This window comes from Myotis nattereri (assembly GCF_964212035.1).
Source record: "Myotis nattereri genome assembly, chromosome: X".
NCBI classification, from domain to species: Eukaryota; Metazoa; Chordata; class Mammalia; order Chiroptera; family Vespertilionidae; genus Myotis; species Myotis nattereri.
This window is the reverse complement of record NC_138078.1, coordinates 19943739-19960154: the sequence shown is the minus strand read 5'-3', so window position 1 is coordinate 19960154 and position 16416 is coordinate 19943739. Positions and strand designations below refer to the sequence as shown.

At 35.3% G+C, this 16416-nt stretch overlaps 1 protein-coding gene across 1 annotated transcript in view; it reads right to left on the bottom strand.

The window, feature by feature from the left end:
• Positions 1-16416, bottom strand: part of IL1RAPL1 (interleukin 1 receptor accessory protein like 1) — a gene marked incomplete at its 3' end in the record, with an annotated part of 1430596 nt that overhangs the window by 1215019 nt on the left and 199161 nt on the right. The window contains exon 2 of the mRNA XM_081115397.1: positions 6607-6712. Coding sequence (XP_080971523.1) covers positions 6607-6688 — 82 coding nt within the window. The 5' untranslated portion in view covers positions 6689-6712. The remainder of the gene's footprint in view (positions 1-6606; positions 6713-16416) is intronic.

Below are 16416 nucleotides of genomic sequence, written 5' to 3'. Positions count from 1 at the left end.
AATACATGACTACGTTACATTACATGTCAAAGGGGGCTTTACAGATTTGATTATTTTAAGGAACTTGAGATGGGGAGAATTTTCCTGGATCATCTAGGCAAGTCCAATGTAATCACAGGGCCCTTATAAAGGAAAGAGGGAGGTGGGAAAGTCACAGCCAGAGAAGGAGATGTGACAACAGAATCAAAGTTTGGAGTGATAGGGGACAGTGAGCCAAAGAATGGAGTCAGTCACTAGAAGCTGGAAAAGGCACTGAACAGATTCTCTCCTAGAGTCTGCATTAAAAAAAAAAAAACAAAAATAAATAACACAGCCCTACCAACCTATTTCAGATATCTGATCTCCAGAAGTGCAAGATAAATAATTTGTGTTACATTAAGCCACTAAAATTTTGGTATTTTCTTAAAGTTGTGATAGGATACTATTACAACAGTGCCCCTAATTTCCAAGCCACTTTATAGATTACCCTCACGATAATAGTAAGACTGCCCATGGATCGGGGTTTCATCCTCTGGTCCAGCAGTGATCACCTCTGTGCTGTCTCTAGAATGAATATCAATTACTTAACATAATTTAAAATGTCCACCAATGTCTGGCTCCATACCACAGCCCTCTACCCCCTCACCCCTCCCATTAAATATAGAGAAGAATATACCTTTTATTATCCCCATGATATGGTGTCACCACTGTATTTATTAACTTGAAAAATTCCCCTCCCTATTGAACCCTATTCCACTTGCAAGATGCATCCATATTGACTTTTTTCTTCTCCAGGTAAGTTAACCATGAACAAGGCATCAGTCTGCACAATTAATGTTAATCCATAAAAGTGTACTGACAACTAAAATGGAACAAGTAAGTTTATGGTGAAATTTGTAGTTATATTAAATGCTTATTAAACAATGATGTTAGATAATTTTATTTCATCAGGAGTAAGTTCTGTTTGTTATACTTATTCTAATTAGATACATCACTTCAAATAAATATTAAAATTATTCTAGATCTAATGTCACAATTTATTTTAAAAAAACTAAATAGAAGAGAGGAATTTTTTTTCCAAAAAAATATTAAAGTGCATTTTATTTTCACTTCAAAAAGTAAAAGAACAAAGCCTTAGAATTTTGGTCTTGTAAGCTATCCCAATGGAGAACCTCTTCATATTTCATGACATTTTTGACAAACTGAAAATAAACACCTGGTAACATAATAAAAGGCAGATGCTAGGGGACTAGGATGTCTCTTAATCATATGGAATTAGGCTCATTGACTTCCGGGAATGCCCAAGAGAGTGGATGCACATAAATCACATTGGCATGAGATGGAAGCACCCCACTAGCCTTTCTCACTCCTATTCAGTTAAATCTCACTTTCTTTACAAACTAGCATAATTTTTGTAGTTAAATAAATGATGATACAGAAATAGCAGATATGAAGATTAGAACCTAAAGCACCCTTATATATTGGTAATTAAAGAAAAAACTATTTTTAGTAACATTTCCTAATGCTTACAAGTCCTTACAGACATAGTATTAGACATATAATAAACAAACACTTCAATACTTATTTAATAATAGGACATTTTTCCTAATGGCTAAAGTAAACTATTCTTCTAACAATTCAAATTATTTCTTTCTTGTCTTGTTCTTCAGAAATAACAAACACAAGATTAGAACCTAAACTACCTTATCTTTTATAAATTATTTGGGCTCAGAGTTACGAATTTGGGATGCCTCTTGAGAGCCTTGCCTTCCTCTTGCTGTTGAAAAGAACTACATCTAATTCATTTTACACAAACAGGTGTCCATCGTCAGGTTCTAGAAGGAAGAAAATATCAACGCCCATAGTAACTCTTTAACTCTCTAATAGCTGCCTTTTTAGGTAGCTTTTATGTATCTTAAACACTTCTAGAATGAGAGGTACTCTTTGATTTATGTAATACAGCCACTTTTTTTTTGCAATATGCTCTAATAATATAAATACTTTTTCCTATACTGAAATTATTTATTGCACATCAGTCATCATGAATGACACCCTTTTCATGGTGATCTGTGTTGAACAATTAAAACCCAAACATGTGCATGACAATACTTCTTTAAAGCAGCAGTAAACACAGTAAAATTCAATATAGTAATATTTAAAGAATAATTTTTCTTTCCTTCTAACAAGTTTTGAATTGCATTTCAAGTTCATGAAGGCACTCATGCTTTACCTTAATATAAACCCTTAGCATTCTTAGATACTGCTTATTCCTAGTTTATATCTTTTGCTTCAGTAGCCTCATATTATACATTATACTAATTTCCATTTATGAAAATTTTTTTCTTAAATACCTATTTTGTTTTACTTTTATTTTTCCAAAAAGGTGTTGGTTTTGTAGCATCCTCATTCCATAACCCAGCCTGAACACTGAAGCCACTCACTTAGTCATTCATGTACTCATTACCTCATTTAGACATTTCGTGGAACCCTGACTCTGAAACACACATCATATTTGGCACTGCAGAGGTTATAAGCATATATAAATTAGGGTCCTTGCATTCACCATCTTATATTCTAGGGATGGATATGAGATCAAAGAGAAACAGACAAAGGGTCTTGATTTCTTTCTCTTCCCTTATCTGTACATCCAGGGCCCTCTAGCTTCATTTCTTGTCAGTGTCCCAACCAAACTCTTGGGCCAAATCACAACCCACAATTTAGTTCCCCAAAAGTACTATGCTCACACTTTGTACATAATAGGCTCTCAGCAGTTTACATTATTTACCTGCTCCTGAATCCTATCCCAAATTCTCTTACCTACACAAAATAAAAAAAATATTTTATAGTCATTATTAACAGAGACTATATTATCCACTAGGAAAGACCTTGCAAACACATAGCATTCTATGAGCTTTAACCCTTCAAACAATGTAATGACAATATTTTTAGTTTAAAAAGTTCTACAAAGGCACAATGGAAATAGTCAACAAAGATTCTTTAATTTGCATACAAAACACTAATTAAGAAGAAGAATGAAGGAAGAATGGAAGAGAGAAAGAAGAGGAAAGGCAGACAGTAGAAGAAGAAGAGAAAAGGAAGGAAGGAAGGAAGGAAGGAAGGAAGGAAGGAAGGAAGGAAGGAAGGAAGGAAGGAAGCAATAAGAACATTAAGCTAAACTTTCTTAACTGTTTGTGATACAAAAACTCTCCAGGCAAGCATTTGTTTTACATGTGGTTTTTGTACAGAATTCTACTAACGACAGCAACTCAAATGTTTACTTACTGAATTGCTACAACACTTCACACACTGGAGAATAGGTAACATTGCCTTTCTCTTCCAGTGCTACTTATAAAAACTAAAAATAAAAGTATAAAATTGTTTCAAGATAAAATCTATTTTATAACAAAGGCTTAATATTTGCTCCCATAGATTAAAAACCTTGATTTTAAATTTATGCAAAATTTTAGAACATTACCTGAGACTAGAGTTACAATTTCAATCCTTAATTTTTATAATCATGTATATACCTGAAGTGATATTTAAAACAAAGCATTATAAAGTTTAAATTTTTAATATTTCAAACAAGAACGTTATGATTTTTTTAACTGCCTTATTATATTTAATTTATTCCTTAAATTTAAAACAATGAGTGTCTAAGTCAATATGATAAAAAATGACATTTCCAGTTTGAGTAGCAAGTGCTCCTATTGCTTTCAAATTAGTTCTATTAATAAGAAAAAAAATACCTACTTCTAAATTTTTTATGGAATGACTATATATGTTTATCTGAAGTAAACACTATACACAATTAACATGCCATAAAAAGTCAACATTACTGTGTGCATTATAATCAGAGTTAATGTGCTCTTGGTTATTAAAATGTCTAGTGCTGGTTTTATAGTGGTCACAGTAAATTAAAATAATCTTCTAGAAAAAAATATGAAAAGCATTGCATTTTGAACCAGGTTTAGTGATGTTTCAAAAAATGGTTTATAAAACTGAAAATAAAAAGAGAATTAAGTGATAAGAAGAAGGATAAGTAGCCCTCTTATTTAATATGCAAGATTGGATATCAAAAATTGATTTTTACTTCCTGGCCTTGATGCCCCTGGTTTTATAGGTTAGGCTGGGCATGAAGATTGAGCCATTAATCTCGTAAGATGCCAAGTGCACTCCTCTTCTATTTAATCAATGGAGATCAGTAACAATGCTCTTTGCAAGCTACATATCTGCTTCTCTAAACAAAGGCGCTATGGTAACAGGTATCAGCTACAATGAGTGCAAGCTATAATAGTATATGGGTAAAGCACTATTATTTATTCCCAAATTCACACTTAATATTCAAAAATCAAACAAACAACCCATTCGGTGTGGCTTCGTGGCTGAGCAGTATTCATAAATAGAAGAGGACAAAGTCTCAGAACTTCTGTCAAACTTAGGGCAGCATTTTATTACCACCATCCTAAAATAATTATATCATTAAAATAAAAAATTAAATTTGAGACAGGTCACTGACTTTTCTCAAGTCTCTGGAGCAGAAGGAGATTATGAATGTTTCAACTGTCCCACATTTCTAGCGCTGCTCCCATTCTTCTCAAACATACAAAATAAGTCCCAATTTAATAAAATATTTCCCCAAATTAGAGTTTGTATAGAATGGATCTGGCACCACTAATACTTGATGATGGGAAAAAGTTACATTTGCATTTTTGTAAATAAATCATATATTTGACATACACAAAAAGAATGGGGGAAAAACAATTTTATGTAATCAAGTATTAATAACCAGAAAAATGAGTTTTTTAAGAGTCAATCAACATACCTATTTTGGATAGTTTGTGTTACAATACTTGTACTGATAAGTGTTTCTCTTCTATGTGGACAGTATCTCAAAAATCCATGTTAAGTACTTTTAATGTAAATTACTATATTCTAGAAAATATCACTGTCATAGCAATTATCAGCTTTCATCACAATTTACTCCCCTTCTACCTTCCCATGAGTGTGCTCAACTTTCCTTGCAAGTAGCAAAGAAATCAAGATATCTGCTATTTGCCAGTAATCCATTCAAATTACAAAAAAAACCCAAAACACTATATCATAATTCTGCCTAGTGTTTCCTGTCATTCAAAATGACCCACCAAGAGGAATAGATAAAATAATGCCTAAACATAGAAATAAAATATTTTTTCACATGGCCTACATCCATATCAATGGCAGATACATCAGATAGACCGCAACAAAAAAGTTCTAGAGCCAATAGCCTCAGTAAAACTCCTTTTACTCTTAACCCTGCACGATCTCCCTGTATATGCAAAAAGTATTTCTCAATCCCTCCCCAGACTTACTCCCAAGATGGGGGCTCATGAGAGCAGGCTTGCTCTCTACTTCCCTTGTATGTGATCGTTTTCATTATATAATCAATGTGAGTTCAGAGCCTCATGACCTAAAGGACTGAAAATCATTGCTACTGCTCCATCTCAACCCTTTCATTCTGTCTCCTTGCTGAATTCCAGATACTTTTGTATGTGCAACTCTTAATATACCGATACTTTGCAGTTGCTTTCTTGCATACTACCTCTTGATTTTCCCTCACTGTCTCTCTGGAACTTACAGATAAAACATTCTGGTTCTAGAACTAAACACAATGCATTTTTTCTTCCACTGTATTCAAAAACTTCAGCTTCAAAAATTCTGTACCCCCTCATTAAGTATGATTATTTTCAATAACGTTTTGTACAAGATACACCTTCACGTTAACAACAGTACTTATTCAATTGCCTTGTACATTCACTAACTCCAAGTTCAGCAGTAAACTGAACACCAAGATGTTTGATAACATGTAAACTTTTCCGTAAGTTTCAACATTAGTCCATTTAGCAGCTCCTTTAATATCATCATTCTACTTTACCTCTATATTGCCTATACAGTGGTCAGCAAACTCATTAGTCAACAGAGCCAAATATCAACAGTACAACGATTGAAATTTCTTTTGAGAGCCAAACTTTTTAAACTTAAACTACATAGGTAAGTACATTGTTATTAAGTTAATTAGGGTACTCCTAAGGCGTAGGAAGAGCCACACTCAAGGGGCCAAAGAGCCGCATGTGGCTCGCGAGCCGCAGTTTGCCGACCACGGGAACATATTAGCATATTTCCCTATGACATTTTCTTCAATAATGCTTGTGCTTTCTTTAAATACTTGCAAAATAATTCAGCAAATCAACTGAAGTGCAACCCTAAAAAGACTCTGATAATCACAGATAACATTAAAACAGTAGCAGTCAAAGTCAACATGAAAAAAATCATATTTCCACATAAAAATTAAAATGGCAAGCTTTATAAAAAATGTTGAAAATCATGTAATAATATAAACAAACTGCAAGCTTTTCGATTGAAGCTATTCCAATTCAGAGTAATTAATGAAATAAGCCACCTTTTTTTCAACCTATTCCCAGCTTTCTAATTTCCTATGAGTATGCTCTACTCATTTAAAGAGACAGCCACAATATTTACACAATATGGATTCCCATTAATTCTCGATCCCTCCACAAATGGCACATGTGTAAATGTAACATCATCACTTCAAGCCTTAAAAGTGAGAAAAAAGGAAGGAACACTGCTTACCAGAACCTCTTTTGGTTACAACCTTCAAACTCTGAGTAAAAGTAGCATATAGGAGAATCAAGTGAGGAATCGGAGGTTTCATCTTTCAGCTCTTAAAGGCTGTTCCCTATAGCAAAGATAAAAAAATAAAAATATAAATTTTTAAAATAAATATCAATATTATATTTTTGTTAGACCTCTGATCATGCACAATTGGGGCAATGAATTTCACCAAAGGGTAGAATATGAACAGGATCTGCATATTCTATGTTCCCATATACTGTGGTTCCTAAGTTAAATCAAAACCAGTAATGCTAAAATTATATCTCTATAGGACCTCCAAAATGTTTTTTAAATCCTATAGTCATTTAAGGTTTAAAATTTCTCTTTATTTAGAGGATCTAATTGTATTTAAATAAATGGAAACAATGCCTTCAAAATTACTATTTCACTAACAATTTATTTTTAATATAAATTGCCAAATACTGACACCTTAATGTTCTATGCTGCAATAAAACCTGCTTTTATTCAGTATCACTCTTTCCAATGGAGAATAAATAATAAAACCTATGTCTCTAAAGATTTAATTATAATTTTACAATTCTCTTTCAAAAAACTCTAAAAGATACTTCAGGAAAATTTAAGACTGTGTCTCTTTGGACAGAAAGTACACTGTCTATGAAGCTACAGGAAGATACATCATTTCTTCCCTTAACAAGGCTCTCAGAAGGATACTAGAAGGGACACTAGCTTAGTGTTTGGATTTCAAAAGGGGATACTATTTCATTTGAAATTAACTGAAATGAGCATTGTCTTCTGCATAAAAACATCCCTCTTTGTTTGTTAAAAGACTGAGATAGTAGAGCTGAAAGACTGAATTTCAAAAGGGAGCAAGTCAGAACACAGTTCAAACATATTGTCAATCCATGACAGTACAAGTTTCTTTGCGAGAAAATTGACGACTGATCATATTCAGCTTTCCATCACTATGACTTTATTAAAGATGAGGAAGTTGAAATGGTGATTTGACAGTCACACATTTTTTGCTCTGCTAGAGCCTCAGATACCTCTGAATATTTTTAAATGATTAATCCAGTCACATTAATAAAAGTCTGTTCAAACACATTTTAATTCACAAAACAAAATCAAAATCCATTCACCTGCAGTAAAGTGTTACCATCATCATTGTAGTCAGAAAGTTAGTGAATTAGTGCATTTTCAAGCACTGAAGATAAGCTATTTTAATTCCTGTTCCTTTAAATGATGATAACCTGCTTCAGTTTTCTAATCAAGGACCCTGAGTTCACATAAAGACATAAATGAAAACTAGTCTGAAAGGTCGAATCATCAGCCACATCTGCCAAACTGCCACACTGAAGTGCAAGCCTGAGTCATGGATTCCTAAAACCCAATCTCATTTCCCATCCACTGCACTAACTGGAGCTGCAGGAAATCTTCAAATTGACATCTTCAGCCTTCAGGTTAGCAGTGAGAATCGGTTCTTCTCTTAGCGTGAGTTTAATCAGTGCTGCCCAAGAAACTCCACGATGCAACCACACACTATAAGACGTTCCAGCCTAACTATCTTATTTCTTGACTCTTTAATACATACATACATACACACACACACATATTTTATTTCAGAGAGGAAGGGATAGGGAGAGACAGAAACATCAATGATGAGAGAGAATCATTGATTGGCTGCTTCCTGCACACCCCACACTGGGGATGGAATCTGAAACCTGGGCATGTTCCCTGACTGGAAATCCAACCTTGACCTCCTGAAAGAAAGTCATTGGTCGACACTCAGCCATTGAGCCAAAACGGCCAGGCTTATTACTTTTGTTCAAAATACTATTTCTTTACTTGTTTCATTTCTATAAAGCATGCAGGCTAGTTTGTAATTCCATTTCTTAAAATTAAATTGGTTTGGAAAGCATCAATTTGGTAACATCAAGATCCATAATTGAATCTCTTCCAACTTTGTGTATCAGGGAAAACAAAAAGGAATTACATAGTATTTCACAGATTTAATGCCTTGGACAATCTACAATCATCTCTACAAATCTCCTTGAGGAAACGTATTGTATTTTATATTAAAAGACAGAAAGGTTAAATATGTCTAGTCATAGACATAATTCACTTGTCACATAATTAAAATTCTTACCCAGATATATAAATGGAAACTATATAAACACTTACTGAGGTTCCCATGTGCTTCTCAGTGTCACATACTAATTCATACTATCAATGACATAATTTCAAGAAGCTTTCATTTCTAGGTGAATGGACTTGAAATAATATGCCTAATTCCTGTTAAGAATACCATACACCAATTCGCTTCACATAAACCACTACTAAATCTTATGCAAAATGACAATATCACAGTGGTTATATGCAATTAGTATGTCTGGATTCTTATTTTTGTAATCCTCACTCAAGGATATGTTTTTATTTATTTTAAAATATATTTTGTTGATTTTTTACAGAATGGAAGGGAGAGGGATAGAGAGTTAGAAACATCAATGAGAGAGAAACATTGATCACCTGCCTCCTGCACACCCCCTAACTGGAGATGTACCCGCAACCAAGGTACATTCCCTTGACGGGAATCAAACCTGGGACCCTTCAGTCCACAGGCCGATGCTCTATCCACTGAGCCAAACCAGTTAGGGCTTATTTTAAAGAGAGAAAAAAAGGAAGAGGGCGTGAGGGAGGGAGATATGTGAGAGGGAAACATTGATTGGTTGCTTCCCACATGCACCCCACGTTTTGCCATCTATGACCTGTGTGATTTAGGCAAATGACCACTCTGTGACTAGCTCATTCATTTACTAGTAAATATTATTGCAGTACATATACCACAGTTCCTAGAACAGCATTGGCATCAAGAACAAACTAAATAAATGAAAGCTACCATTATGGTTTTTACTTATTACAGGTGATTATTGTTACCATTATTATTGTTATTATTATTATTATTATTATTATTATTATTATTAACACTATTATAAACTCAACTCACATTGCCTCACCTATGAATCTCTCTGTGTGTGTGCATATATCAACTCTTTTACATTCTACCCCACACTGTTAGCTTATGTGTTTAATTATGTCATTCTATTCTACCAGGCTTGAAGTCCCCCCAAGATAAATGTGTGTTTTATTCATCTTTTTATATTCAATGCCCAATAAATGTTTGTTGTAAGAAATGAATGGATTAAAAACTGAATGTGGCTGCTATTATATGCAGTTGAATTTTGGCATTCAAACTCATCATTTGATAAACACTTAAGCATATACTTTCAAGAGGCTGTGGGATGGAGCAGTAGGGACACAGAGATAATGTAATGCTCTCTAACAAAAAAGGCTCACATGCCAATAAAGGAGACAAATGCTTACCTACTTAATTAGACTGACCCTGTTGCCATATGGTGAGTATAATATGCTGAGGGAGTAAAGGGAAATATCATTAATTCTGCTCCAGGTTGGGTCAGGTGAAATATTAGGGAAAATCCTTCAGAAGATGCAATTCAGCCTGGTCATAAAGGAAAGACTTTCAAAGGGAAAGAAAATTATGGGGCTAGGACAAAGGATGAGTGAAATTGTTGCTCTGGTAAGAGGAATAATGTCCACTGCCAAACATGTCCATGTCTGAATTTCTGAATCCTGTGAATTATCTTACATGGCAAAGGGACTTTGCAAATGTGGTCTAAGTTAAGGATTTTGAGATGGGAGATTATGATTTGCATGAGCCCAAATATAATCACAAACATCCATATATAAAGGTGGTAGCAGAGTCAGCTTCAGAGAGAGAGTAAAGTAAGTTTGAAAGCAAAGGTCTGAGACTAAAGTGATGCACTTTATTATTTATTATTTTTTAATTTTATTTGTTAACCCTCACCCAAGGATATTTTTCCATTGATTTTTAGAGAGTGGAAGGGAGTGGGAGAGACACAGAGAGAAACCACCATGTGAGAGAGACACATCAATAGGTTGCTTCCCACAGGAGCCCCAAGTCCCAGGGACAGGGATCTAACCTGCAACCAGGGCACGTGCCCTTGATCAGAATCGAACAAAATTATATTTGGGGCATGAAAATTTTAGATTGCCAGGACCCTTCAGTCCAAGGGCCAATGCTCTATCCATTGAGCCAAACAGTCTAGGGCGAGTGATGCACTTTAAACGGGGAGGAACAGGACATGTGCCAAGGATGTTTGTAGCCTCACAGCGGTTCTCAACCTGTGGGTCGCGGCCATCGGAAAACACATATAGCATATCAGATATTTACATTACGATTCATAACAGTAGCAAAATTACAGTTATGAAGAAGCAACGAAAATAATTTTATGGTTGGGGGTCACCACAACATGAGGAACTGTATTAAAGGATCGCAGCATAAAGAAGGTTGAGAACCACTGCAAGCTGGAAAGGTAAGGAAGCAGATCCTCCCCTAGATCCTCCAGAAGAAATACAGGGATGTCAATGCCTTGATTTTTAGCTAAGTGAATCCAATGCGTTTGGGACTTTGACAACCAGAACTTTAAAAGTGAAATTTTAAGTTGTTTTAAGCCACTCAGTTTTTGGTAATTGATTACAACAGCACCTATGACAGTAAGAAGGTGAAATGGCAAGTTTCAGGACTGAAGTGTAAATAGACCACACAAGTTGAGGGCTTAGTGACAGAAGTTGAAAATGTCAGTGTAGGATTGTTAATAATAAGATATGCAAAGTACAAACTTGGGACTTTTCCCTACAATGTTTTTCACTCATATTCTTTTTTTATTAAGGTATTACATATGTGTCCTTACCCCCCCATTGCCCCCCACCCCAGCAATCATGTCCTCACCCTCAACCCCTGCTGTCTGCATCCATTGGTTATGCTTATATGCATGCACACAAGCCCTTTGGTTGATCTCTCCCCCTTAACCCCACCCTCCCCAACTCACTCATATTCTAACTCCATCATCCAATAATATTTTATGCCTCTTCACTGTCTTTACCTTTTTCTAATCATGGAAAAAATACGTGTCTTGAATACATTTCCTCAGAATACGCATAACTCCCCTGGAGATTCTGATCTGCCCCTTTCACACATTCCAAAGATTATTTGCAGTATAGACAAATAAAGAACCAGTGGAAGCTTATAGATGAATAATATGAACTGTTTTAGTAAGCAAAGTTTAAAGGTGCAAGAAACTGCTTAGCAGACAGTGGTATGTAGACAGATGAGAAAGAGGGTCAGTCTTAGTGCAGGAATGGTGAATACTCAGAGAACAAAATAGATTTGGGAATAAATAGAGCTTACTGCTGTTTTTTAAAGTGGCATTAGAAGCAAGATTTGAAAATGGATCTGAGCCCTAACCGGTTTGGCTCAGTGGATAGAGCATCAGCCTACGTACTGGAAGGTCCCACGTTCAATTCCGGTCAAGGGCATGTGTTGCGGGCACATCCCCGATGTTTCTAATTCTCTATCCCTCTCCCTTCCTCTCTGTAAAAAATCAATAAAACATATTTAAAAAAAAAAAGAAAATGGATCTGAGGCATATGGTTTGAGCAAAAAGGTCTATTATAATACTATTTACCAATATTATAGAAATAGAGAAGACATTTTGGACAATGAGGGTGGAGATATATGCAAAATTATATTCGGGGCATGTAAATTTTAAATTGCCTGTGGAATCTGCTATTAGAACTATCTTGTAGTTAATTGAAATTAGTAGCCAGAAGCTCAGTACAGACATGGGAGATAACAACACTGTAATTGTAACTGAAATTAAATACATAGATTAGGATAAACAAGAAAAGAAAGCTTACATTTTCAACTCTGGAGCCAACAAATACTTATGAGACAGAAAAATAGAATCAATGGGGAGAAAGGGTGAGAAAATCAGACATTAAAGGGAATATGAGTCAGGAAGGAGGTGGATCAAGGAAGGAAGCAAGGATTTTTAAGGCCACAATAGACACAGTTTATGTATTGTAAGGATAAAAAAAAAAAAGACAACTGCTTTAGAATTAAGATGCTGCTGGTAATATTGGCCAGTCTTTTAATTAGACAAATAGGGGCATAGTCAGAAAATTTAAGGAGAAAAATAAGGTTCATTTGCTTGTTTCTGCATGGTAGGTACTTTTGGAAGTGAAATGGAGGGAATCTGTACTCATTTTTTTTATTCCACTTACATCATAAAGCAGAGAATTGGTTTTAGAATGAGAATGAACTGAATTAATAGTCTTAGTGTATGTTAGGTTAGGCAAGCTACTTGATTTCTATAAGTCCATTTCTCATCCATAAAGAATGGACATAAGTATGTGCCATATTTATTTTAGTTTATTTCATCTCTGACCTAGTTCCCCCAACATACTGATGTAGTAAATACCTACTTCAAAGGTTTACAATGTTTAAATAAAATAATTGTCATTATGGTGTCTACCACAGTATTTGATGACATTTAACTGGAAACATTTTCAAATGCTAGCTCTTTCCATTCCTGGCTGGAATGTAATAATTTTTTATGCCCCAAAATTGATCCATTATATTTATTTAATCCTAGTTTTTGCATTACTAAACTCAAGATTATACCAATCATTTTCTTCACTCTACAAAAAACAACTAAAGTATCCATTTGTGAATGAAACAAAGTATTTTGCCAAATGCACAATTTACATAAACCAATGCATATTAAAGTTGTGGAATAGATTCCATACAGAGAGGATAAACAGTGGCTCTTACAGACTCTGCAACTAATAGTTACCAAAAGCCAGAACCGGTTTGGCTCAGTGGATAGAGCGTCAGCCTGCGGACTCAAGGGTCCCGGGTTCGATTCCGGTCAAGGGCATGTACCTTGGTTGCGGGCACATCCCCAGTGGGGGGCGTGCAGGAGGCAGCTGATCGATGTTTCTCTCTCATCGATGTTTCTGGCTCTCTATCCCTCTCCCTTCATCTCTGTAAAAAATCAATAAAATATATTAAAAAAATAAATAAATAAATAAAAGTTACCAAAAATGTATGATATTTAAAATTAGTCCCAGGGAAACTTGTTTCTTATATTATGAACCTATGAAAATTATCTTAAGGAAAATCAACTGCTCTCAAATTATAAAAATATATATACAATTATTTTAAAATATTTTTGAGTAACTACCATATTTCAGATGCTGTTCTAAGTACTGGGGATACAAAATCATTAGGGAATGGTTATTGTGGCCAAGGATCACATGGAAAAGAGACATGAAAATCAACAATTTTAGCAATGGGATAGATGATATAAGAGAAGAATTCTCAAGTCTATAGAACGTGTTCAGTGATGCCTGGAGAGGTCATGAAAACGTGACACTTTTGACAATATATTAATTACAGGTTGGTGAGTAGGAGGGGTATATGCTTAAATCATCAAAAAAAACAACAACACAAAAACAAAAACCACTTTTACAAACAACAAGTGTTGGAGAGGATGTGGAGAAAAAGGAACCCTTCTGCACTGCTTGTGGGAATGCAGACTGGTGCAGCCACTGTGGAGAACAGTATGGAGCTTCCTCAAAAAACTAAAAATGGAACTCCCATTTGACCCACTGATCCCACTTCTAGGAATATATCCCAAGAAGCCAGAAACACCAATCAGAAAGGATATATGCACCCCTATGTTCATAGCAGCACAATTCACCATAGCTAAGGTTTGGAAACAGCCTAAGTGCCCATCAGCAGATGAGTGGATTAGAAAACTGTGGTACATCTACACAATGGAATACTACGCTGCGGTAAAAAAGAAGGAACTCTTGCCTTTTGCAACAGCATGGATGGAACTGGAGAGCATTATGCTAAGCGAAATAAGCCAGTCAGAGAAAGATAAATACCACAGAAGATCATTCATTCCTATATAGCCAGACTGGCAAGGGAACATGAAGGTTCCAGGTCTTTATAACTGTATTCATTGATTATAATAAAGTTAGTCAATGAGTTATTTGAGATAAAGAAAATCTTTTTTTTAAGTTTAAAGAAGAAATTACAATAAGCTACTTTTGGTTACATTTTGTATTCTAGCGAGTGCTTAGTATCATGGTGTTTTAATCAGAAATCATATGAACAACAATATAAAGATACCTTTGAGGCAGTTAAATAAGAGATCAGTGGACTTGAAAGGATACATAGAAAAAGCCTATTTTCATAACATCATCATCAATAAAAACTAAATATATTTTGACAAACTAGGCTTTTCTCTCAGCTTTGGAACCATCTACCCATCTGAAGGGAATGGTGGCTGCGACACAGCTTCCTAGAAGGCTTCAAGGTCATTTGAAATTTATACAGTCATCCCTTGCAAAGTCTAGAGTTGCTTAGTGTAATCAGCTATAGCTTAGAAAGTCCCTGGCACTAGCTGATGCTTGTCTTCAAAGATAGACCTTTAGCCCAGCTAGCACAGATCAGTGGTTGAGCGTTGACCTATGAACCAGGAGGTCAAGGTTTGATTCCCAGACAGGGAATGTGCAGGGGTTGTGGGCTTGATCCCCAGCATGGAGCATGCAGGAGACAGGTGATCAAAGATTCTCTCTCATCACTGATGTTTCTGTCTGTCTCTCATTCTCCCTTCCTCTCTGAAATCAATAAAAAATATATATTAAAAAAAGGAATACTTTAAAAAACAAAACAAAGATAGACCTTTAGAGATGTATAATGAATGTGGTTAAGTGCATACATTCAGGACTAGAACTACCTATATTTATATTTAAATCCCAGTTCAACTTCTTGCCAGTTGTGCAAACTTGGACAAATTAATGATACTTTATATCTCTATACCTCTGTTCTCTAATCTATAAAGTGATCAAGGATATAGTCTTCCCCTCAGAGGATTCCTGCAAAAATTAAGTACAATAATGTAAGATTAGCAGTAAACATTAGTGCTTGGGTACATATTACTCTTTACTGTTATAAAGCCACTGAACATTTCCAGGGCTGTGTTGATAGTGCAGCCTTAACTAAATTAACTATATGTAACAATTCTGAGTTGAAATGACTGGGAATTATTGGGGCAATGGAAATATTCCATATGCTAGCAGAAAATTCTATAAAACTCAATATAACTCACATTTATTTGGTGACAGGAGAAAATCCAGTAAATGGATGAACCTGACCAGCTGAAATGGAAAGTGCACTGTGCACCAGAATAGAGAGCATAAATAAAAACACTACACAGTTTCCATCTGCCACTTTTCTAATTCACCTTTCTTACACCTTTCGTATTCATCATGCCTTCCACTGTAATTCAGCTGCAAAAGCTCATACCAAAGAAATGTTTTTGGGTCCCACAGTCAGCAGATTGGATGAGGCAAGTGACAAAGACAGGGAGGAAAAGCAAATATATCCGATCATCACTCTTGTGGGCTGCAAACATGATCCCAGCTGAGAAGATTTGCCCTCCTTTGTGAGTTCTCCCTGACAAAATATTTAACAGAGACTTGGATAATCCTGCCCCTTGTCACATTTCTGTACATTTTAAAATTCAATATATTGAATAAAACTACTGCAACTCTCAAAAAAAAAAGTGGCTTTATGTTAATTAGCATTCCAATATTTGATGATTATTATATGTGGCACAAAAGTCTTTAAAAGTTTTATTTTTCCAGTTAAACTCAATGTACCCTCAGCCATAACAACTTCTTTTATTTATTTATTTTATTGATTTCAGAGAGGAAGGGAGAGGGAGAGAGAGATAGAAACATCAATGATGACAGAGAATCATTTCTCCACTACCTCCTGCACACCCCCTACTGGGGATTCAGCCCACAACCTGGGCATGTGCTCTGACCAGGAATCGAACCCGGGACCCTTCAGTG